A 26603-nucleotide genomic window follows, 5' to 3' on the forward strand; every position below is an offset into this window, starting at 1 on the left:
CTGGTTCATTTAATTGCATAGTTATAAGTCAGAAATACTCTCCTCTGACTGGAGAGTTTCTGGATACAGAAACACGGGGCTGTTGCTGTTACGCTCTTGTACCTTTTTGTACTTCCTTATTGCCCATTTCAGTTCTACATAGATCCTTTGGTTATCAAATTTATGTCTCCTGCACCACCTTCTTTCTTAAGAACAGGAATTTGACAGAGACTGTGTGTTTGTACAGCCCCCAGCACGATGGGGTCCTAGTCCAGATTGGTTGCTCTCATGAAATAAATATTTGCTACTCCTACTTACAGTAATAATAATGGACCCACTTTTGTTGTAGCCAGATTACCAGTTTTCCATGATGTAAATGGAAATATATCAGCATAAATCAGCTCTCTTGTCTGAATTCTGTTAAAGCCTGAAATGGTCTGGATGTTACAGAAAAAAATAGGGCTTCTAGGAGGCAAGCCTTGTGGTGGGGGTGGGGTGAGGATTGGAACCACCTTCCATTCATGGTCTAGCCCAGGAGGAACTGGTGAAGAAAATTCTGAGGTGTTGTAGCCTGTGGTAATGTTTACGGACAAATTGGTTATTGTGGGCAGAGCTGACCCTGCAGCAGAGTGCAAATTGGAAAGAGTAGGAAAAGCACCATGATGGTGAAGGCATCTTTAAAAAAAAATCAAAAATGTTTAATTCAGATTTCAAAAATTATTGGGAAAATTTCTGTCCATGCTTTGATGCACTGGGTAAACAGGTAACAGGGTGAAGGAAAAGCCTTCTCATTCCCTTTGCTGCTGAGCAGGAGCCAGGCACCATACAGACCAGGGTGGCCAACCCGTGGCTCTCGAGCCACATGGGGCTCTTTGAACAATGAAATGCAGCTCTTGCTTGGAACCATGCAATGGAACTTTTTACTACCACTCTGCGCACATGCCCCAGCACTTAGAAGGAGAAGCATGTGGTAGCTGTGGCTCTGGTGAGTCCCTGGGTTAGAGCAGGGAGGCTGGGGGTGCCTGGTGCTGGAGGAGGGGGGGATTGGGTTAGGCTAAGGGGCTGGGGTATCTGGCTCTGGGAGAGGGAGAGGGCGTTAAGCCACGTAATGTATATTTTTTTATATATATTTATGGCCGTGTCTACATGGGCAGCTTTTGCCAACAGAACAGCCGTTTTATCGACAAAACTTGCTGAGTGTCGACACGGCTAAAGTGCTCCATCGAGAGTTTGTTGAATAAATGCAGCTCTTCAGTTGGCAGCGTTATCCCTGTTTCTGATTAGGAATAGTGCCTCTGTCAACAGTGTTTTGTCAACAGAGTGCTTGTGTAGAGAGAGCTTCCGGTCAGCCTTCTCTCGAGAGAGAGGGCCAGGCAGTGTGGCTGCTCTCTGCCGACAGAATGGATTGCTTTTCCAATCTGCTTTTCTGTGTAGACACAATCTGTGGACAGAGGTACTGCTGTGGTTTCTCTCTTGACAGTGACTTTGTCGACAGAGGCTGCTGCCCCTGTAGACATAGCCTATAGATAGATATATAAAATCTATCTATTTATCTATAGATATATTGCAGATATAAATATATAATGTAATATATATCTATAGATAAATAATATAGAATATATGGCTCTTTACACTCTACCTACAGCTATTTTGGCTCTTCGTCTCTGACTGCTTGGCTTCTCCTGAGACCAATTGATTCCCTGTCTACTAAGCTAGATGTACCAATTGGTACATCAACACTCCATGGCTTTAAGGGCCAGCTCAGGGTATAGTCAGGGCCTAGTGTCTGTTAGCAGATCCTAGCTGGAGCATTTGATGTTGCTTTCCAAAGTGCATTGTACAGTATGTTCTCACCTACTGCTCAGGCCACCAACACATGCTTAGTTTAATATTGTGTATCTCAAAGTACTCTGGCTTGGAGAAAGGCCTCAATTGTAGAGAGAGAGAAAGAGAGAGAGAGAGAGAGAGTGTGCGTGTGTGTGTAATCTAAGTGATCTTGTAATGCCTGGGCCTGAGTGTGGAAGCCTCCTTCACAGTGGTGAGGTAGAGCATTTCTTATTCACATGGATGCTCCCCAAAGCAGTGAACTAATATCCTACACAGATGAGTTCAACAATAGCAACAGTGACAGGAAGCTTAGAGGCAGTTCAGGGAAGCCTAGATCAAGGAGCACGAGGCTCTGCAGGGCTGAGACTTTTTCAGGCTGGTCCTCTTTCTTCACAGGAGAGTGTTGAGACTACATTGTCACTGAAAGGAAGCTCTCTATTGGGGGCAGAACAAGGTAAGAGCAAACTGCTTGATATCTTTCCCTGGAGCTTTGGCATAGAGGAGACAGTAGCTGTTGAAGGTAGTTGCATGTTGCTTTCGGTAGTCCAGTTGGAGTCCCTGCAAAGACAGTTCATTGAGGCAGGAAGGACAGAGCAGCCAGCACTGTTTATGGTTGTGGTGGTGAAAGCAAGGGCTAAAATATTCCACTGTAGTTCGTGTAGGTTAGTTCATGTAGGTTGGTATCTTCCAAAGAGGCCTGTAGGAATTTAGGGCCTGTAGGCGCCCGGGCTATGGCAGTGCCCGTAGGTCCGGACGGGACTGCAGCCACACCGTCGGTCCTGGAAAGCCCAGCCCTTAGTTCAGGGTGGGGCAGCAGCCCAAGGTTTGTAGCACCAGCCCAGCCCTCAGTTTAGGGCGGGGCAGCAGCTCCCAGTTTGTAGCACAAGCCCAGCCTGCAGTTCAGGGCGGGGCAGCAGCTCACAAGGGTTGAGGAACAAGCCCAGCAAGGGCTTACCCTGTCAGGGAGTGGGGTAGGGGGTCGCAGGCCCTCCCACACCACTGCGACCCGGCCCGGGGCCCTGTGGGTCGCTTACACGTGACCACGGCGGTGGGGATCCAGGCCGCAACACATCACCATGGGTTCTGGTGCAGCGTTCCCCGGGCCACTTCCTACCTCCACCTCCGTCGGGGGAAGATCCCAGTCCATCTGGTCAGGGGGTCCCGCGGGGTCGGCCCCCTCCAAATTGTCTACCTTTGCGGGCTCCAGCCAGTCGGTCATCTCCACATCGTTGGGGTAGTCCGGCGGTGGTAGCACGGTGGGTTCAAGGCGATCCTGGGCCTGGGGGCTGCAGGGGTCCGCTGGAACTCCGGGGAAGGCCGCTCCTGGGACCTCATGGTTGCTAGCCCCCGTCTGGCTGGCTGGGCGTGGGGTTTCCTCCAAGGAGGGGGTCCTCCACCAGCGTGAGGGTCCTGGCAGATCTGGGAAGTCCGGGTAGGTCCTCTGGGGCATCCAGATCCGTAGCTGTCCGGGCTGGTTTGGGCCGCTGGGGGCTTGCTCCTCCCAACCGGCCGAGTGGCAGCGGGTTCTCTGCCCCTGGCGTCTGGGAGCCTGCGAAGGCACTTCCTCCCTGCCTGGAGGCCCAGGCTTTAATGGGTCCCTCACTCTGCCCTTGGCCCTTCTGGCTGTAGGCCCTGCCCTCTGAGGGGCAGGCCACTGGTGTTCTGGCTCCGGGCCCACCCACCAGGGCCTCTGCGCAGCCTCCTCTGCCTCTGAGTCAACGGGAGGCCACAGTGGCTCACTACAGGGCCCTAATTCCATTGACTTTCAATAGACATTGGGACCCTGAGTTCAGATCCCAGCTCCAATTCCAGTGCACGTCTTTAGTGTGAGACATATCCACACAGTGCATGTTTCGAGTACATAGCTCTTCCTGAATTAAATGCCACTGTTTGCAGCTGGGCATTGTTTTGATAACAATGTGTGCTACCATAATGGAGGGACATGGGGCAGCATTGTCATGTTCCATCATTCAAATACTGGAAGTCAGGCCTCCCAAAACGATGAGAGTGGCTTAAAGACCAGGGGATTTAGAACTAATAGGAAAAGTTGGGGAGTTCTCCTGAATGTGGCACCTTGAGGTCATATTTTCAGTCTGTTCTTGCCAAACACCAAGGCTAAGAACTTACTTAAAAAAAAAAGAGTACAAGAGGGAGCTCTGGGATTGTTACAGTGATTATGTTGAAGTAAAGGTAGCAAGGTCTCCTCACCTCAAAGTTTCCCTGCTATTTGCCTCAACTGTAATGTAATTTTGATGCAACATTTCTGATAGTCTTCAGAGGCAGCTGGGAAGCAGACAAAGTCCATGCTGATTATTGTTATGAAATATTGTTTTAGAAGAAAACAAATAAACGTTATAGCTACTGCAAATGAAATAGATTGAAGTATAACTGTGGAAAATTGCTGCTTATATTATGAATTCACTAAAATTCATAGTTACATAAACAGACCAATAATTTTATAATGCTCCATGTTAAGCCATAATGATCACCTATTGCAATAAGTGCCTGCCACTACTTAAAACAAACCTGCACAGGAGAAATTACAGTTACGGAGTCTGAATATTCTTATCTTGTATCAGGCCTGCCAACAGGGGGAGGAAGAGGGACAACTGCATATGGGCCCGACAGTTCACAGGGGCCCAGAGCTCCCAGACACCACTGCTGCCAGTGCAGCAGCAGCTGGGAGCTCCACACCCTAGCGAAACGCCTTGGGAGCATCACTGCACTGCTCCATGTGGCTTCTGAGGGCTGGGGAGTCCCAGCACCATGCTCTGGGTGAATAACGGCTGACTGCTTTGCCCACACCCCTTCCACCTGAGGCCCCACCCCTTGTCCCCAGGCCAGCAGTGGCTGTTAGCCCCACTGTCTTGTATCTCTTTTGTTGGGCAAGGCTTGATTTTGGGATTCATTGGAGTGCAAGATTCAGTCCTTTGGCTCTGTCCCTTGAGAGCTTCATATTTTGCTCTCGCCAGGGCTGCGACTACACTGCATTCTGCTTTTGGAAGTGGAATGCTAATAAGTGAGATTGAAAATGCAAATGAAGGACAGATTTACGTATCTCATGCCTCATTTGCATGTTCTCACGCAATTGCACTTCCAGAAGAGGCTTTTCTGGAAGCAAAAACAGCTGTGTAGGTGGGGTTCCTTCAATAACAAGTCCGGTTTTCGAAAGAACCCTTCTTGCTGGAAAAAAAAGAGGAAGAAAGGTTCTTTTGAAAATGATGTTTGTTTTCAACATCTACATATCATGTCAATGAGGCGTGAGATATGTAAATCCACACTTCATCTGCATTTTTGATCTTGCTCATTTGCATTCTGCTTCCAAAAGCAGAATGCAGCGTAGACGTAGCTGAGTTGTTTCCCAACCTCTCATTGGTCTTAGCACATTGATAGCAGCTTCCTTACAAAAATACTGTTGTGTTTTTTTCCCCACCTTTTGTCTCACAGGTTTGCACCCTAATGTTAGTTCTGGCTAGCAGTTGCTGCCTTCATCACCTGTCCTGAGACCCTCTTTCTTTCTGTGCCTGAGAACGCAAAATGCATAGAAACCTGTCACTGGAGTTATTCCTGTTTCAGCACCATGCCCTCTTCCCCCACCTTGGGCAATTGTTTCCAAGCTCTCTAAAGAGGAGAGGTAGTACCATACCAGTTAGGATGAGGACTGGAAGGTCTCTGAAAGGTTTTCTCTTCCTTCTGAAGTGTACAGCCAAGCTCTATCATCTCAAATCTTTTCTCATTCAGAAAGAAATACCTTGCCTTGCTTAAAGAGCAGACGTCTCTCCGAGCTCTCCCTGTTCATCCTCCAGTTTAGAAACCAGAAAACTTTGTGATAAGACCTTCCTCACCAAGAAAATTGATTGGCTATAGAACAGGAACTTATATAATATGTGCCTGATCTCAGCTACATCTGTACTGGCCCCTCCCTTTCGAAAGGTGCATACAAGAATGACAGATATAAAATGCTAATGAGGCTCCAATTTGCATATTCAACCCATTCATTTGCATAATGACGGCCACTTGCCAATCTGAAAGTGCTGTTTTCGAAAGCCAAAATGACCGTGTAGACTGGGTTCATTAGAATGGAAGCTCCACTTTCAAAAGCACCCTTCTTCTTAATTTTTTTTGGAAGAAGGGTGCTTTTGAAAATGGGGCTTCCTTTCAAAGGAACCCCATCTACATGGCTGTTTTCACTTTCGAAAACTACTTCTGGAATGGTAAGTGGCTGCTGTCATGCAAATGAGACACTGAATGTGCAAATCACCATCTCATCTGCATTTTTGAACCGCCATTTTTGCATGTCCCTTTTGAAAGGGAAGGGCCAGTTAAGACCTACTCTCTTAGTCTTTGCATTGACTTCAGTGGGCTTTTTAAGTATATATAGCTCTTCCCCAGCAGTCTTCACCTCTAGGGCTGATCTAACAGTTTCTTTCTTCACTTGCAAATCTTCTCTCATCATGAGTGCTTGCATCTCCCTTGAAGATGCCATTAATAATCAAATCAGAAGGGGCCACCTCCTCATCTCATTGAAGTCACAGAGCTTTGGTAATTTTTTTCAATGAGACCAGGACTTGATCCAAGCTAACCTAGCTGCATGTATAGTTGCAAGTTCTTTTGAAAGATTTTTTGAAAGAAGGGGGCTCTTTCAACAGATTCCATGAAGTGTCTAGACACAAAATATGTTCTTTCAAAGGCATATTGAAAGAATGCAGCACTCCTTTGGAAAGCACTTCTCCACTCTCATTTCAGGAAGAGCACCTTCTTTCAAAACCTGTTTTCGGGATTAAAAAAAACAAATCCAAAAACCTTGTGTAGACACTTTTTTTCAAAAGAGCAGTCATCATGGTGCCTGATTTTTTTCGATCCCTGGCCCTTTCTTTTGACAGAGCAAGGGCTGCGTGGATGCTCTCTTTCAAAAGAGCAGATTGCTCTTTTGATCCACTTTTTTGTGTGGACGCGCTCTTTCAAAGAGGTTCTTTCAGAAGAGATCTTCTGGAATGGCTTCTTTCGAAAGATCTCTGTAGGTAGACATAGCCTCAGTCAACTGCTTATTTCTCTCCATTTGTGCATTATATTTTTCTCAGAGGATGACTAATGTTCAATTACAAAGGGATACCTTCATGTAAATTTTCAAGGAAATTAAGAAGGAATTTTTCTAAACTGAAATAAAATTGACAACATTTTTAGCGCTTCATCAGATTTCCAGCTGAATTGCTGGTATTTCACTCCATGCTCATCAGGTGCTCTGAGTGTGATTTAAAAATGAGGCTGAGGGCTCTTCCTTTTACCAAAAATCTGCTTTGATGGTCAAAAAATGGCATAGCACAACTCTGCTCTACGTTGTTCCCACCCCACTTCCAGTATGTCCAGTACTCATCGCCAGAGAAGGAGGAATCCAGATGCAGGAGCTGCCCCTTACAAACCCCTGGATGGATGCCTGTAGAGTTCCTTTCCCCAGACAAGTGAGAATGTGTCCCAGAATGGCTTACTTCCTATCACACAGGGCATTTCAGTCCATCAGAGAACCAAACCCATATCTTCTGAACCCCATCCTAGTACAGTTTTTCCCCTCTCTTGTCTTTCCTGCATATTCCTCAGTCCTCTGTCAAAATGCTATTCAACGTTATCTAAGAGAGGGCAGATGTTCACTCTCTTTTTCCTCTTTCCTCCTTTTCACTGTTTTCCTTCAAGATAAGGCATTCCTTGGGACATGAGGTCAGACTAGATGATCATAATGATTCCTTCTTGCCCTATGATCTTTGAATTTATGTTCCATCTCCTCCTCATTTTCATTCATCCATGGCAGAAGGGGAGAGGTGCTCCTCCATGGTGGTGGATAACAGACACTTGCTGTATAGAGATGGGCTGATGGACAGAAAAGACCAAAGAAAATAATTAGCAAGTGGAAATGTGTGATTATTCATATGTTAAAAACAATCACTTTTCCCCAGCATTAAATGCATTTTTTCTCTATGGGCTCAAAGAGCAGAAATATGTAATTATGCTGAAGATGATAACACAAGTTTATCTATAAAATATTTTTCACAGGGTTTTTTGCTTCCTGGCTTGATTTTTTTCTTTGCTTCATTTCCAAAAAAGTTATTAAAATGTTGCAAAACAAATATAAAAGAATACTGGAGCTTCTTAAAATTGGTTCTTTTGTTCATATCTGTCAGTTGACAAATTGTCTTGTGCTCTATCTTACCTGTTCTAGTGCAAAAGGTTAACAGAGGAAATGGCTGCAAATAAATTGCTACTGAATGTTGTTGAAGATTAAGCATACTGCGTCTCTATTAAGGATCTCTTTTAAAGCTCTCTATTCATAGTCCTCCCTGCATGTCTCCCTAACACTTGTCTGTTACATTATGTTTGGCACACAAGGAAACATTAAATAGAAAAGAAATGCCTGACTGTGGTGTTACTAGACCCTATTATCTCTCTGTCACATGTCCACAAGAGAAGGGTAAAATATTGGTCCATATTGATGAAGATTTCTGAAGGTTTTACTAACCCACCTTCGTAGAGAATTGCTAGAAACAAATGAAATTGAAAATGATATTTTTGCAGCTTTGAAAATCTTATATAAATCAATGTAATGAGACTCTCAGTAAAATGTAATTATTCTCACTTCTCCATGTGTCAGGGAAATCACTCCAGTGAGCTCGTTATTTTTATACAGAGCCAGATATTGCCTGTGTGTTGTAAATTGTAATTCATGTAAAAGGCAGTTTTTATGTATACTAAATAAATTATACCCTGCAAGAATTAACAGGGTTGTAATTTCATTAAGGGTTTCAAAGAGGGCATAAATGTCAGGAGGAAAGCTTAACTATTTAAATCACTGGACTATTTCCACCCTCCACCCCTCATTGTGTGTTTTGTGAGAGTGGCAGCTACTGTACTTGCTATTTCAAGGAGGCCAAAGTTCTGCTGAATTTTCAGAGTGATCTTGAAAGGACTCTTGCATGAAAAACAAAGATAATGCTTTTCACTCAGGCTTCTGGGGGTTGTGGAAAATGAAGGCTCTTCATTATGCCTTATTGGAAAAGGTGATGATGAGTCATTTTCAACTTTTCACATGTCTAAATGTGTGTGAGAGGGACTGTTTCAAGCTGGCAGAATAAGAGGGACATACCTATTTAATCAAGGTTTAGGACTTTAAAGTAGACTTTGATGGGACTGGTGGTGAGGCTTGATCTCATTTCTTCAGGTCAGATGCCAAAGGCAGAGTGCTGGGGGATACCGAGATATTGCAGACATTCGTTGTTACACATCAGATAATAGGCATTAGAAATTCTGTAGAAATGCTTAGATTTTGCTATCAGAGAAAGGTATACATGTGGTCCCTCCTCACCTTGAGGTAGATAGCTAAAAAGGCAGCAGTTTACAAGCTGTGTGATGGGCATACCACAGCACTGGACATGCTCAAAATGCCCAGATACTGAGAGACGGAAAGGTGGTTTGGAAATGATAGGTTTTCCATTTTCCTCACAAAGCCCTGCTGCTAAGCCTCAAGACATTGAGTTATAGCCTCAAAATCAAAGTTCCTTTGTCAGGGAAAGGAAAGGAATATGCTATGCTGCTTCTTGGATTTCAGGAAACCAAAATATAGTATTAAAAAAGTACCATATATGATCCCAGTTTTGAAAACACTTAAACATGTGCATAACTTTAAACACATGAGTAGCTCACTGAAGTCAATGGAATATTAACATGAGTAAAGTTACTCACCTGCTTAAGTGTTTGCAAAATCATGGGCTGCATTTAACTGCGTCACTGGTGCATTGGATGATGTTCAAAGACTGTTGAAAACAGTGTAGTTAAACTGCACTTTGTGAATTGCATTTAACTACAAAGTGCTGGTTCAGTTATGTCTGTGTGAATGATAACACTTATTATCTGGCTGTTCACTATGCAGATTCCATGGCTGGAAGAAAAAGAAAAAAAGAAATGGTGTTTCAATTCAGTTAAAACAAAATATATTATTTTCCCTTCATTATTAAAAGGGATATTTACTGTTTGCTAAACCTGAAGCAGATGCCATATTAGGGCATTAGAATGTTTAAAAGCAAATACAGAAAAATAAAGACATTTAAATTACAGTCAGCTTGTTTGATGTCACTAGATTCTTCTTCTTGGCGTCATCATACTCCTACATTATATTGTAACCTCTTTTTAATTCATTCTTTTCATTTTCAGCAGAATTGAATCTTCTTATCAGTAACCAAGACAACCAGGATAAACATTTCTTTCAAAGCTGATGTACACATAACTCGAATGTTCCACGTTACCCAGAACATTCAGTATGCTAAAGAGAACAGCAAGTCTATGCTTGGGTTGATTTTCTCTCTGCCTTTCCCGCATCTTTCCCTCCTATTTAGAGATCCAGTAAAAGAGATGATAAAGCCTTTTGTATCACCGTGAAGATTTGGGCTGACCCAGTTCCAACATTGATCCTGTAGCTTTAGAAATGGAGAACACATGTTTTGTTTCTGGGTTGAGCTATATCACTCTAAATTCTTGGGAGTGCTAGGAGAACACCTCAGATCCCATTTCTGAACTTGGCTGTATCCTTTGTAATAGCTAAATTTTATGCATCCCTTGTTTCTGTTGTGTGACAATTACCAGTCACTAACTGAAAAATGCAAACAAAGGTCTAAAAATATCTGACAAGAGAGAAGGAAGTTAACGTCTCTTCAGCCAGTGAGGAGCACACCAAGAAGATTCAAAATATAATTCTGTAAAGTATAGCTGAGATTTCAGAGGAGATTTCAGAGGTCTCGTGAGGAGTAAGGGAGGTTGGTAGGAGAAACTCTCCTGTTGACCTTCTTCAGTAAGTACAATCTGGTAAGCCAAGTGGAGGTAACATTGATTCTAGTTACACAATTGCCATAACAAGAATTGCATACCCGCAGTTGACTTACTTTGCCTAGTGTAGATACAGCCTTTGCCTAATTTGCCTATTGAATAGGCAAGAACAGTCTTGTGGAATGGTTTGGTTATATGCAATGTAATTTTTTTTCTCTGATTTGTTTTCTTGGAAGCATGATGTCTGAATGGTGTGTAGTGAATTGGACAGGCAATTGGAAAAACTGGGGAGAAAATCTTGGTCCCGTTGAAGTCAACAACAAAACATCCATTGACCAGGATTTCTTCCCTAACCGAGGCACTGGCTCTGCCATTGACTAGATATTGTGACCTTGATGAAATTTACCTATCTATGTAAAGTGCTTTGAGGGCTATGAATGAGAAGTATGATATAAAAGCTGAATATTATTATGCTTTTCAGACAGTCCTCTGTAAGTGCTAGAAGCACCTCATAACCTGCTTTCCAAGATGTACAAAAAGATGTCGGGGAAGGGTGGAAGCTCAAGAGCTGCCATTTTGATTAGCTGAATATTGTCCATGGCATTAAAAAAAAGATGAGACCTCCTGGCTGGTAAATTGTATAGATGATTTTTTTAATGTTCAATCTCTTTCATCTTCTTCAAAAATTAAATTTGTGGTTTGAATTCAAAAAGATTGAACAGTATAAATATTAGGGAAGATCTGATTATGTGGATGCACTGTCAGTCATTGATCAACATACTCAGTTTTGACTTTAAGTAGGACTGGAAGAACAGATCAAATCCAAATCACTAGCTATAAAATAATGTACTTCAACCCCAGGCTTTAAGTACATATTAGATCATTCTGGGGGTTTTATATGACTGCATTACCGTGGGATTCAATAGTAGTTTCACTCTCCAGTAGATTTGTATTTTCTTTCTTTCAGATGTTAAACTAATTTTAGGAACTCTCTGAACTGGTGATGCTCTTACAGAAAACAGAATGGTGGTGGAAATGACATAAAACTCTGTAAATTAGTTCCCTGTTCTCTTTATTGGGGGAAAAACACTTGACACATACAGAAAGATTTTTTATGTATTTCATTATGTATATTAGTCCTATGGTTTTTCTATTTCAAAAAAACAAAATAGGACTGCTATATATCCAGGGAAAATTATTGTAATGGCCAACTTGTTAATATCACCAGTATCTAGCAAGTGCATTAATAATCACATTATTCCATACACATAACATATTGCCTTTGTTCTTGATTGCATCAGCATTCCAACAGAGGGAATAGGTAAACATGGGTGCATAAAATGGGGGCTATAGGCAAACGTGGCTGTGCCTCCCAAAAGTCCTGTCAACAAAGCAATATTCCTGTTGTGTGGACAATTTATCCAAATATATTGAGTCCTGAAAACAGGGATCTACAGGTTCATCTAGCAGGGTTAACTATTTTGTTTCCATTTCTTCATGAACTAAATATGATAATTCAAACATTAATATTTAAAAGTGGTTGTAATTAATTACCTAGCCAAGGCATACTAAGTAGTTTTAAAAGACCAAATAAAGACAGCAGAAATGAATGTTAGGCTGGAAATTAAGAGCACTTCTCAAGGTTCTCCCTCCTCTCCAAGGGAAAGAGGGGGAGATTACTGGTAGGTTGTAAAATGCAAATATTCTCTGCCCTCATAGCACAGTTTCTTGAAGTCCTTGTCTGATGAAGTTGAAATTATAGATGTTTCTTAGGACAAAGGGATGTAGTTCCTTGTGATTAGCAGAAGGGACAGCTGTGTGTGCTGATTAATTGTCCCAACCCAGCCCATAATAACTCAACTGCAAGGGCGCTTTGGCTAGGAGAAATGGCCTGTGCTCCATTGGACTGCTCAGAGATTTAGCATGGTATTGGCACTCAGACTGCATCAATTGTACAAACCTGACAATGGGACAGAAAGTTGTGACTGGATGGTGGTAGAAGTAACTGGCAAAGAATGGTGGTGCTTGTCCCCTGGTGACTCTATTTAAAACTCTGCACACTAGGTACCTGTCCCTCCCATCTGGTAGGTCCATTGTTCTTTGCAACTACGTTTGTTCATCCCTGTTGGACAACCGTGTTACAGCTCTTTGATTTCATTGTAACATTTATGTTCACGGCACATATTTGACCCTTTATAGTCATTGGTTTTCCTTGAAACAGCCATAGGTCTCCATTTCTCATACATATGTATATTGGTTGCAGAGATGTTATTTCATCATACAGACAGTCCTATCCAAAATGGGATGGGACTAGAGACAGGAAGATGGTGTTCTTCTCTCAAGGCTGGCAGATGTGTGGCTCATTAGCACTCCTGAGGTATAGCTTTATCGTCTCCATGGGTGGCTGGTGTAGGTAAGATGATCGCTTCCTGCACAAATAGGGCCATCACCTTTATGTGGGGGCCAGGATGGCTACTCTTTCACCTACTGACAGTGCCAGAACAGAGAATCAGGTGATTGGGTACATCTTCTTTGTAGATCCAGGTGCCCCAGATGGGGACCTATAATTGTAACTGGCTATGGGGATATCTGACAACCCCAGTCTCTCTGCAGGGCTGTGTGGATGGAGATTAGGATTTTGAAAATGTGGAAGTGAATCAGGCACGCGACTCATGTTAAAAGTTTAGTCTCAATCGCCTGATATGACTAACACTGTCCCTTTTATCATTAAAAATTTCCCACTTTTTTATCCATTATGGTTTCTCTGCTTCTTGTTGGCAGAATAGCCAAAACAACATATGTGGAAAATGGTAAATAATTTAGAGTAAGCATGTCATCCATGAAGCCTTTTTGTAACAATCTGCAGTGAAAGAAAGCAGCTGTGTTAAGCATTCTTCCTAGTTTACTTTGCAGTTTATTAAGGAGTAAGTCTGATGGTCAAAACCTCATGGCTTTCTTTATTTTCATTGTGCATTTAAATTAACTGTCTACCTTGCTCAATTTTCAACCCATACACCAATGCATCGTCCCGCTTTATTTAGTTCCCCTAATACTTTCCTTGTTTACTTTTTGAAGCTTTGTGTTAACATTTATCAAAACAAATGTCGAGCCTGGGACCTTTTAGTAGTTTTTTTAGTTAATAAAACCAATCTTTTAGTTCTGTTATGTTAATAGTACATTATCTTTTTATTACAAACTCTCTACAACCCTGTCTGTTTTCCTTCTTGGAAATTTCATGACTGCTGTAGTTGATCGCTGTATAGAGAATTACAAAATCATGAAGGGTGGGGCTTTACCAGCTGACTTACAGTACAAACCATTTCTCAAAATAACCGCAACAGTACAATACTGATGTGTAATTTACGTCACAGTATGTTTTTATTAAACAATTTGTGGCATATCCATTTAGATATAGGACTGATTATTTCTGTCTCTCTGTTTTAATCATGCTTTTTACTTTTTAATATTTTCCACTCCTTGCCTTGGCTTGCCTCCAATTTAACAGCTTCAGTGAGGAAAAAATAACTGATCTTTTTTTTCCCAGCAGTTTAACTGCAAGTGTATTTTCCTCTTTGAAGTATACATTTGTGCTAACTTAACTGCCTTGCGGGGAGATATTTAGATTTGTGGTAGGATGCATTGCACAATGGTGGAACAGAGAACTGATAAAGTTGATGCATAAGTTTGGAATTTTAAATACTACCAGCCAGCTCAAGCTTTTGAATTCTATGCATTGCATATTTCCCTTTTACAAACGTCTTTCTGTATAATGTCTTGTAATTAGAACAGGAAATCATTGAGTAACTGTAAGATGACTAAGAGCACTTAGACTGAAAGGAAAATTACCTTCCGAGAAATTATATTCACAATTTTTTTTGCTTCACATTTCAGCGTTGGTAATGATAGTAACAGATGTATGTACTCTTATCTGTATCTTTGTTCTGCTTATGTTTTTCTGGAATAAAAATTCATTTTCAGTAATATCAAAAATGAATGGACAGAAAATGAGAAATGTCTTATTATGAAAAATATTCTGGTTGACAACAGAGTAGCAATTAAACAGAAACTTCAACATAATTATCAATAACAGTGGAATCTGGAGTTGTGCCAGGTACATAAAGTTGGTGTTCAGCCTTTGCTTGGTTGCTAGGAGCAGAGTGAAAGTATAAAGCTTAGAGAAAGGAATGTCTAATATAATAAAGTAACAGAAGGTAGCATAAATCATTGTGAGAGCAGTGCATATTGACATTAGTTTGCTTAAATTGGGTTGAAACTAGACCTTTAGTCCAATGAGACAAGCAAATTCATATTTTGAAACATAACTACTTCTACTCCAGGAGGAAATGGAGAATTTGTATTTCTAACATGGGCCTAATACATATTTGGAATCTTTTGAGCAAAAACCTTTAAATGTTTGTTTCTGTTGGCATCAAAATGCATTCACACTAATACGATTAAAAGAACTAAAGGGCAAAATACTTGGCAGATTTTGCAGTTTAAGCAATTAGATGCAGGAAGGAACATGCATACTTTTTCCATCAAGCTCTATAAAATCCCAGTGTGAAGGTCTTTCTAAAGAAAGAAAAAAAAAACTCACTGATGTTAAAAGTAGTTTATGTTGGTTAGCAATAACCATTATAGTCTAATGTTTTCTTTCTGTAAGTCATTTTTGATAAGAACGATCTTGTAAGGAATATCTGTGTGTGTGCGCGCGCGCACGCACGTGTGTGTGTGTGTTATCCTGTATAACATACTAAAAATGGCTGTACTCATTTGGAAAGTCAGACCTGCATAGATTTATTGTGTTTGGTATTTCCTGCAGTTCTTACAAAGTTTGAACAACATGTAATTCAACCTGATGGCCAAACCATGCCAAAACTGCTCCACCACTTCAAAGAAACTACATGGATTAAATTCATACATCTATTGTTAGTATGAATGTTTGCAAGGCATGGGTTGAACCTCACATTTTAATTATTGTTTCTCTATAGAAATCTGTTTTGAACTTGAAATATATAAATAAATGAAAAATTGACATTGAAGGAGATTATTAAGTGTGTAATTATTATATAAGCATAGGATTAGAGTAATTTCAGTGGAGCCTTACAGTCAACCTACTGTAGATATAATCTTTTGCTATGAACAAGGCTTGTTATTGAAACTAAAATTAGCTTCAGAAATTTAATATTTTCTGTTCAATAAGATCTTAATGAAATATTTTAAAAATAAAATTATTTTCTAAATTTTAAGAATGATTATTACAGTTTATCAGTTTAAGTAGCAGCAAACTCATTCTGATTATTTTATCTGAATACAGCAATATAGACAAATGCAATGAGATGACATCATCTAGATTTATTTAGAAGAAAACTCCTTTTTTTCCCTAGGCTCTATTTTGACAGGGTTAGATCTAGTTTGATTTTGTTTTCTCCTGTGGGTGTCTTTGAAAGAAAATCTTTGTTCTAGGATCACAGTTTATCTTTTGCTATAGAAATGTGAAGTTTAGCCATTCACTCTTAGATTTATTTATTGAACCTGTTGGAAGGAAATTGCATTACAAAGTGTTTCTTGGAGACAGCTTTTCATACGTTTGTTTATGCACTAATGAATTGAGTAAGAAGAAGAAAAAATTAGCTATAGCAACAAATATGTAGAATAAGAGCTCCATAAATGGTGATTTGGCTTTAATTGAGGATATCATCTTGAGTTAAAATGTCATTCATCAAGCCTAGAATAGCATACAGAGTTCTGTGAAGTAACTTATCATACATTATATTGGAAATAAATGGTTTTCTACACAGACTTATGGGAGGCATATTTATATACACCTTGTTACAAAAGCCGACCACATCCTGGCCTAAAGAAAAGTGCTGTCTGATCAACAGATTCAATTTCTATGAAGCTTTAGAGCAGCACTAAACAGCAGGACTACATTAAACTTGAATTGTATCTCAGTGATGAATCATGTGCTTATTGTCTCTTGAAGACTCTGGCCCCTGATCCAGATGAAGGGGTTCTTAGTGTAGCCGAGAGTCCATCTACAGCACACAGTTAAGGTATGCAACTCAAGCTACGTGAATAACATAGCTGGAGTCAACATATTAAAAATCAAAACAAAAAAGCAGTCAAGTAGCACTTTAAAGACAAACAAAATAATTTATCAGGTGAACTTTTGTGGGACAGACCCACTTCTTCAGACCTGGTCTGAAGTGATATGAAGAAGTGGGTCTGTCCCATGAAAGCTCACCTAACAAATCATTTTGTTAGTCTTTAAAGTGCTAATTGACTGCTTTTTTGTTTTGATAGTATATAGACTAGCACAGCTATCTCTTTGTTAATATTTAAAGTCAAGTTACGATGGGGTCTTAACCACAGGGGAAATTGTCTGTTATCGACTTCCCTTTCTTCTCTTGTTCAGTGTAGAGTAACAGGTTCGACTGGAGAGCAATCTGTGATCAATTTGGCAGATATTCACTAGATCCAGTATATTGAGCACTGATGAGTCAGTCCCTGTGGTAGTGTAGATGGAACCAGAGACCCTGAGAGACAGAGTGGTGAGCGTGGTCTACAGCCTTAGCTAAGGATCACAAGGATAGCTTGTGCAGTAGATGTTTATGTCTTTCATTCCAATCCTGTCTACCAATGACCTGGGTCTGTTAACATTGCATTAGGAATGAGATGAAGCTACACATACAACAAGGTACTGTTGTCACAATCAAGTTGTTGCATACGGTCTCGAAATAAATAAAAAGATCATGACCACATCCTGACTGACCAAAAGCTAAAAGTCTACCCTTGTTAGAAAAGTTATGCAGATGGTGTGTACCAAACTACCCATGCATGTATACAAAGGAATGGTTTTGGTTTCCTCTGTTAACTCAGAAGAGGGGGAGAGGCTCAGTACTTAGAAAAGTGATTGCTTTCAAGAACTATTCTTAAAATGGTACTTTGAGACTAAAATTTAATGATGATTTTTTCAAATACTGCATGACAGTATAGTTTTTGGGAAAGTCTAAAGTATGGTAGTTTTTTCATAGAATAATTCAAAACACTTATTTCATGCTTTTTTAAAAAGTTTTGTGTTTCTACTTTAGAATCTTAATCAAAATTAACATTACTTGTAGACATGAAGAGTTAAAGCCTGGTCAGTGGGGCTGCGTCTACACGTGCACGCTACTTCGAAGTAGCGGCAGTAACTTCGAAATAGCGCCCGTCACGTCTACACTTGTTGGGCGCTATTTCGAAGTTGAAATCGACGTTAGGCGGCGAGACGTCGAAGTCGCTAACCCCATGAGCGGATGGGAATAGCGCCCTAGTTCGACGTTCAACATCGAAGTAGGGACGTGTAGACGATCCGCGTCCCGCAACATCGAAAGAGCGGGGTCCTCCATGGCGGCCATCAGCTGGGGGGTTGAGAGATACTCTCTCTCCAGCCCTTGCGGGGCTCTGTGGTCACCGTGGGCAGCAGCCCTTAGCCCAGGGCTTCTGGCTGCTGCTGCTGCAGCTGGGGGTCCGTGCTGCATATACAGGGTCTGCAACTAGTTGTTGGCTCTGTGTATCTTGCACTGTTTAATGAAAGTGTGTCTGGGAGGGGCCCTTTAAGGGAGCGACTTGCTGTTGAGTCCGCCCCGTGACCCTGTCTGCAGCTGTGCCTGGCTCCCTTATTTCGATGTGTGCTACTTTGGCGTGTAGACGTTCCCTCGCTGTGCCTATTTCGATGTTGGGCTGAGCAACGTCGAAGTTGAACATCGACGTTGCCTGCCCTGGAGGACGTGTAGACGTTATTCGTCGAAATAGCCTATTTCGATGTCTCAACATCGAAATAAGCTATTTCGAAGTTGGGTGCACGTGTAGACGTAGCCTGGAAGTTTTACCTTTGATTTCAGTGGGACAAGGATTTCACCTATTGTTCTTTCCAACATTTGAAGTATACTTTTCACTTGAAAAAGAAGAAAGATTAGGTGGTTATTGGAACCATGGTTAAATATTTAATTACCTGATCAGTGACAGAAATAGTGGCTAGGTTACTCAGTAATGAATCAATAGACTAGAAAATATAAACTACAAACTATAGGTTATCTCAACAGATGCACAGAATGATAGATCGAGCTAATCAACATGAGAACCTAAATGAACATGAATAGAAATATAGAAGCACAGTGTCCTGAAAAATTTTGTGAGATCCTTTTGAAGCTCTTCACAGTCTGCTTTGGACTTAACTATCTTACCAGTTTAGTATCATCTGAAAATTTTGCCACCTCACACATTAGCCTTGTCTCCAGGATGTTTATGAATTTCTAGAATAGGATTGGTCAGACCCTTGCGGAAACTTTGCGGGACATCACTAGTTACCCCTCCCCATTTGACTGCATTATAATATATATGTACTTTGTTGAGCTACTCCCTTCACAGTTCATGTGAGTTATTTCCATTTTACGGGATTGCTTAAGATCATAGACACTGCCAAACTGGATCAGCCCGATGGTCTGTCTAGTCCATAACCTTGTCACCGACAGTGGCCAGTACTGGATATTTCAAAGAAGCGTGCACATATCAATTCATCGTCCTTAAAAAGACTTTAAATGGTGCAAAGGCTAGTTCAATAAGACCATAATAAACATTTAGAACAAATGGTCGTGAAATATCTCTCTTAAGCATTTACAACAAATATAATGAAGTGTGAGCTAAAGGCAAATTTTGCTACTCTCACACGAGCTGAGTAGTAGCTTACTCCTCTGGTAAAGTCAAGTCAGACTCATTTTGAGTAACAGACTCTGGACCCAAGTCAGTAAGGAAAAACAATAGCTGAATGTATCATTGTTTGTATTGCTCTTTCACCCTCTCTGAGTATGAAAAATAGATAGAACTTCGAAGAGTTGAGTCAATGAGAATTTTGCCATTGACTTCAGTGGGAGCCAGATTGTGCCACAGAAGTGAATGGTAAATTCATTTTTTTTTGCATTACCCCTTGAGTAATATTAAATATATTTTATGTATTTTTTATTTCAGGTGAAGATGATGAAGATTCAAATGTGCTAATCCTCAGTTATCCACAGTACTGTCGATATCGTTCCATGCTAAAGCGTGTTCAAGACAAACCATCTTCAATACTAACAGACCAGTTTGTTTTAGCCCTTGGTGGCATTGCAGTAATCAGCAAGAACCCCCAAATCCTTTACTGTCGGGACACATTTGATCACCCAACTCTGATAGAAAATGAAAGTGTATGTGATGAATTTGGTAAGTCATTTTGCACATATCTTCTTTGCATGACAAGAGAAAGTAATTTCTCTACTTAAGAACTTACATGTTTCCAATTGAACAACAATAATAGTGTGAATCCTTTCAGGAAGAGCAGCTATTTACATTAGAAGTGCTAAGTACCAAATGTGCTGCCCATGCTTTTTCTGAGGCAAAAGGCTATGGTAATGGGCTTTATCTACTTGCAATCTCTATATTACTTCTTTTTATCACACCCAAGGTTGATGATATGAGGGTGGAGTACATAGCACAATTATTCAGTGCAAATAAAGGGAGTCTTTTTATGATTTTAAATTACCTGTCTTGACAGTTAACCTGTACTTTAGCTTTCCTTTCAGGACTCTCACTTTATGAAGTTTTGTTTTTCTAATGGAATCATTGCTCCAGTGTGCTAAGTAATGGAAAGTAAAAAAAGTCTCTGTGGGTCTCCCATTGTAAACCAGCTCTTGCATATCTTTTAATCATAGTACTCATAGTAATAGTGTAATGTGTACCCTTGCTACAGCTCTTTGACTTTCCAAAGTACCTTATAGACATTTGTTAATCTTCACTCCAGCCCTGGAGGTAGTCAGCTGTAAATATTATCATCATCTTGGGGAGGTCATGCAACTTTCCCAAAGTTTTTAATCACACAGTTGCATTCACTGTTCCACTGTTGTCATATAAAAGAAAAAGAGACAGGATTAGAACTCAGGGGCACCTGACTTCTGTCCCATACTCTTTGTTTCTAACAGGGTGTAGAAGAAACAGTGACCACACACTCTATATTATTGGTGGAGTAACTGTCACAGTAACATCAATGAAAGGGAGTGTTGCCAAAGTGGATTCCTATAAGTTGTTCTCTTAATTTAGTAGGAGCAAAAGATGCTCAGCAGTTCCTAGGAGACCCTTTGGGCATCAGGCCAAGCTATAAGGAATGTCTGTAGGATCTGGCTCATTAAGACTACTAGACGACTGAACTCTTTTGTCACATTAGCCAAAGTACCAGAGGGTGCAGCTGAATGTGTGAGAGACTGTATTTTCTGTGTATATGCCGGGTAACTTCAGTAACTAGTCCAATGTTGTTCCTAGAACATTTTACCTGTGCTGTGAGAATCAAATGTTATTAGCTGTGTCACCAGAAGGATGAATACTGAAGTGAAAGGCAAGAAGTATTGTTCATAGCATTAAGCATCTATACTTTTGACACATGAAACTCTGCAAGATAGCATCTGTTTCTTTTAGAAAGACAATTTTTGTTTATTCATTTAGGTCCTAACAATGTTTTTCAGGAAATCTAAATAGAAAATTTCCCCATTTTGTTTCCCAGCATCTGCCTGTTTGCTGATATTGGTTGAGTTTTCTTCCTTTACAGTTGACATTATTACTCTGAAGCTGTAAGCCCAACTCCATGACTGGAACTGGGTGTTTCATATATGCAGTGGAGAACTGCTTTACTAGAGGATAGTAAGTCTTGTAGGGCCAGACCTTGTGGTCATCAACTTATGGAAGAAGTTCTTTCTTCCATGGATGGCAGCATTGAAGCCCGTGATTTCATTTGCTTAAAATGAATCACATCCTAAAGGATTGGGCCCTACATGTTATTTACAGTTCAGTATTTGTTGAACTGTGATGTTGCTTGATATTGAGGGAAACATAAAATAAATGAAATATCATGAGAGTCTGATTAATGTTACAATAGCGTCATCTTCATTTTTATTTCCATTGAGATATCCAGAATAGAATACAATGTTTGAGTTTAATGGTCCATGCATTAGAAAGGGTTATTTTAGGCTTTCAGGAATTTGAAGAGCATACCTTCTTTTTCTGCCTTGTGTTTTCTACCATGTGTTTTATTGATGGTCATTTCTTGATTACAGCTTTGTTGAACTAGATGGGCGTATAATGTAACTGTATAATGTATGACAGACTACTGGCCAGAGAGCCTGAGCCAGAAGTCTGTCATGGCATCCCTGTCCAAAGAGTTTTATAGTTGCTAGCTGAGCAAACCAAGGCCTGATGGCTGGCATCTGTGAGCCCCAAAGCAGAGGGGTCATATAAGGCAGCTGGGAGTGAAGGAAAGGGGAGAGACAGAGAGAGGAAGGGGAAGAGCTAGGGTGTGGACGACTGCTCCCCTGTAGCTGGGTAACCGGAGAGGTTTCTATAATCAACTATATATAGGACATAGTAGGATTTTCATAATAAAAGCACGGGTGCCTGGAACAGGAGTGGTTTCCACCAAGTTTGTGGACAGAGCAAGGCCTGGGGCCGAAGAGTGTGAGAGGTGCTGCTACACGTGAAATATTAGCAATAGGTGAGACAAACAGAACATATGTGTATTTTAAATTGTTCAATTTAACTAGCAAGATTTTAAATACAGGTTGAACCATTGTAATCTGGCACTTTATAGTCAGGCAACATCTGTAATCTAGCATGATTTTAGGTAGCCAAATATCTATTTATCATGGGTGTGGCCAGGTTTCCTGTGGTCCCATGAAGTCTGTTTTCCGCCACCGGTCCTGGCTCTCAGTGTTCTGTGCTATTTTTTAGCTGTAATTTACCCATAAATGTCTCTTAAGAGCCCAGTAATCAGGGAAAATGTTGCTAATACTGTTAGATAATATTGACCTCCCATGGTTTGGAAAATTCTCTTATTTGGCACCGGTCATTCCCAAGGGTACTGGACTAGAGAGGTTCAAGCTGCAACAAAAAGGAAAACTGGGACTCTTTGTACATATATTTACAAAATTAATAATGCGGTAAAATTTGCAAGACCTGCTGTGTTGGGATGTTGCACACTAAGTTACATACAATTTTATGTCTGTGTTGTTAAATATACGACGTCAGATTACCTTGGTTGCACGTGGTACAAAAGTGCTTTTTTTGCTGGCAGGACAAAAAACATGCAACACTTTGTTATACAAATTGTTTATGTGAAGATTAATGTTACATGTGTAAAGTAATGTCTGCTTAATCTAAACAGTGGCAGGGTGGTATAGCAGGTAAACGGATTATTCTAAAACACTGGGATTTATCAGTCAAATCTGAGGAGAAGACTAAATAGATGAGAGTAAAATTCTTCAAAAGTGTTTGCTAAAAAAATTCCAGCCATGTAATTTGATGGTCTTGGATCTTTCTTCCATTGGGAAAGAGAATGCAAGGGGAGGGGTACAGAAGTCCAGGGAAAAGGTTCTTTTCTCCCATTCCTAACATAACTACACTAATTATAAAGGAAGAGCAAATCTTTAGGATTGTGCCTTCCACCCACAGCTCCTCATGCAAACCCTCTTACATACTCTGATTTCTAATGGGGGTCCTACATTACTTATTGTGCTTCACTGCAAAATCATACACTTACTCTGGGAACTGCAGCATATTGTGATAAAGACAGAATGTAACTAGTGAGATACTAAAAACACCTTAACAAAGGACTCCATTCACCCTAGCATAGGAACTGCTGTACACATTAGGCTGTTTTAATAGAGAGAAATGTTCTTCCATAAAGCTTTCTCCCAGTTTTTATTATGCATTTTTAGCAAGAACATTTTGTTCTACTATGAATGACCTTTTTTCTGTCCTTTTCTTCTGTTCAGCGAAGGAGAAAAAACAGCAACACAGGGGGATACAAAAAATCTTGTCTCAGTGTTCTTCATGAAGAAAAAAAAAGAAAAGTGGCAAATTGTTCTGCAAGTAGCAAGGGCAGCTAGACTGCGTCTGTCAATTATCACAGAGTTACTGGAAGAATAATACCTGGGCACCATTTTAGCCTCTGATCCTAGAAAGTGTTTCACATGGGTGGGCCCCTCCATTCCCATAGAGCTTCCTGCAGGATTGCCACCAGACTGTAGCCTCAGGTTAATGCCCCCAAGCATTGTAAGCTGAGTCTGGGTATAAACACACCCCTTTTTTCTCCTGCCGTGTCTTTCGCCAAAGGCACTATGCGTACATTTACGTCAGTGGTTCCTAATCTTTTCACAATTCCATGGCACACCCACTTTTACCAGCTCAATTGATTGCTTATAAACATCACATTTACTTACATTTGCTACAGTTACTGTCTTGCTAGACAGGTTTGCGACAAAGTAGTGCACCCAACAAGCTAAACAAAGATCAAATGCACCAGTGTTTCAAATCCATCACAGAATACACCGTCTTAGACAGTGAGCACAGACACATCAGCAGAATCTGCTCCATGCCATGCTAGGGATGTTAAGTAAATGAGTACCTACTGAAAATCTCAATGGTTGTTTGATTACTTGCAGAGGGAGGCAGCTCAAGAAAACATACTCCCCTCCCCACCAGCCCATTGGAACCAGGGTGTGGCATTGAAACTGCATCCCAGCTCCAACAGGCTCCTGCCCCCTCTCCCTCTTGTCTCCCCTCCAGCTCGTCTGGGCCAGGAAGCAGTATTTCAGCTGCCTCCTGATGTAAATAGGGTCCTGTGGGGGCAACATTAAGAGCGAATGTGCAGCAGGGGGGAATTGATCATCCCTGTGCCAGCTGTGGTGAGGGGAAATTGATGACCCCCATACCAGCTGGGACTCAGGCAGCCTTGCTGCTTGAGTCCCAGCTGGGGTGAAGTCATCAATCCCTGACCCCCACCCCCGTGGCTCGGAAAATTGCTGCAGCAAGGGGAAATTGACAAATTTCATGGCATGCTTGGTCAGCTGTCATGGCTCACCAGTGTGTTGCAGCACATTGGCTGAAAACCACTGGCCTACACTGTTGTTCAACACCTGTGGCTGGGGGGCTATAAAACGCCTGTGTGACTACAGGGCTGTGAAATTATGGTGCAGATGTTAGGGTTGGTCTGAAACCTGCTCAGTGAGACCCTCCCTCCTTGCCAGGTCCCAAAGACTGGGCTACAGCCTGAATCCTGGGAGCTTTTCCCTCTTGTGGGATCCCAGAGCTTGGAACTCCAGCCTGAGCCCAAAGAGAGCATCTGATGAAGTGAGTCTGTGCTCACTAAAGCTTATGCTCAAAACTTTTCTGTTAGTCTATAAGGTGCCACAGGACCCTTCGTTGCTGTTACATGTCAGCTTTGCATCCCTGCAGCCCATGAGCCTGAGTCGGCTGACCTCGGTGTTTAATTACAGGGCCAGTATACCCTACCAAGGCCCTTCTTAGCAAGCTGGCTTCACAGTTTGGTTGCTGATGCATGTATAAGGGTGCAGTGAAGAGACTGGACCCGCTCATACCCAGCTCGTTAGTTCTCTTAAATTTTCTGGAGAAAAGATTGCTGAGCTAAGGAAGCCTGGAAGCTTCATCCTCACAAGTTGTATATACCAACTTCTCTAACTGGCTCAAAGGATCCCCCTCTCTGAGGCAAACAGGCTTAAAAGTTGTGAGCCTTCATGCGAACAGAAAAGAGAAGGCATCAGATTGAGTTTGCCTGTCTTGATACCCAAAGTGAATGGAAGCAGCCGTGGTTAAATAGCATATCTCCTCTGCCCCAAGGAAGATCAGTTAGATTCCCTTGCTGACAAGCATTGCCCATATAGAAAACAAGCTGCAACAGTTAGTGTTTACAAGCAAGAGAACTGAGAAATTTGAACTTTGGCAAAAGCCTAGGACAGAAAAACAGAGTTTGATCCCTGTCTGTGGCTATTGTCTGTTGTTCCAGATAGCAAACAGAAAGGCTGGTCTGAAAATAAGTGTTCGCCCAGCCAGTCATCAGAATCCCTGCTACCTCCTCTCTCTTCTCTATCCTTCCATAAGGGGCAAGTAGGCCAGAGAAAATGGATTAAGAGGGACTGGTTCTTGTCTTGATCCCATTGTGTTTTCATGCATGCATGACTAGACTCCAGGTACATAATCTCAGCCACATCAATTGGTATGTAAAAAAATTCCCCAAAAAGATTACTTACGGGCTAGCAAGTAATTTCTCTTAAATAGAAGACCATCAGTAAATTGCATACTGCATATGATTCATTTTTGATTGCTATTATTGAGAAACTTTTGTAAATGCAGGCTGTTTACTTTTATTACTGCCAAAAAGGAGAAAGTTAGAAAAGGGCCACTATTAATTTTTATTACAAACTCCAGTGCACTTGACTTAATTAACTTAAACTCCTGAACTTCAGGTGGAGCATAGGTCATCGACAAGTCTCCTTCATTCCACTCTGTCTCGGGACCAAACTTCTAGCTGACCTCAGGGATACCCCAGTTGTTGTCCTTCAGTCTCAGTAGATCTTCTCCATGTTGTGCAAGGTCTTCCTCTTTTGGTTTTTCTTGCGGGTTCCATTTGAGAGCTTGATGGACTTTGCTGGATGATGGTCTTCTGAGATTGTGATCTAGCCATCCCCATGTTCTTCTCGTTTTGAACGTCAAGAGTTTCTTGTCCTGCTGTTCCAAAGCTTCTCAGTTGTGACCAAGTCTTGCCATTTGATGGAAAGGGTGTGCCTCAGGCACCTGTTTATTAATGTCTGCAGCTTGTGATTTGAACTAGCCATAGGTAAAACTGTATGTACAACTCACAAGAGCTACTTTTTTGAAAACGGAAGTTTGGGATCAGTGTGCAGAAATGTGTATTGCAAATATGCACCTGGAGTTGCACATGAACTTACTACAATTGGCTGTGCACATCATAAAAGAGTGGGACGCAGTACCCTATCATTGCTAATTTCATGCCTGGAACTACTGCTGATGCACAGCAGTGACAGTAAAGCTGCATGTACACGTGCACGCTACTTTGAAGTAGCCGCGCCAACTTTGAAATAGCGCCCGCCACGTCTAGACGTGGCGAACGCTAT

The 26603-nt window shown here is 41.3% G+C and overlaps 1 protein-coding gene across 3 annotated transcripts in view; it reads left to right on the forward strand.

The window, feature by feature from the left end:
• Positions 1-26603, forward strand: part of ARID5B (AT-rich interaction domain 5B) — a 170311-nt gene that overhangs the window by 52095 nt on the left and 91613 nt on the right. For all 3 annotated transcript variants that reach the window (XM_075000174.1, XM_075000175.1, XM_075000176.1), the window contains one exon: positions 19621-19851. In XM_075000174.1, coding sequence (XP_074856275.1) covers positions 19621-19851 — 231 coding nt within the window. The remainder of the gene's footprint in view (positions 1-19620; positions 19852-26603) is intronic.

This window comes from Carettochelys insculpta, chromosome 7 (genome assembly GCF_033958435.1).
Source record: "Carettochelys insculpta isolate YL-2023 chromosome 7, ASM3395843v1, whole genome shotgun sequence".
NCBI lineage: Eukaryota > Metazoa > Chordata > Testudines > Carettochelyidae > Carettochelys > Carettochelys insculpta.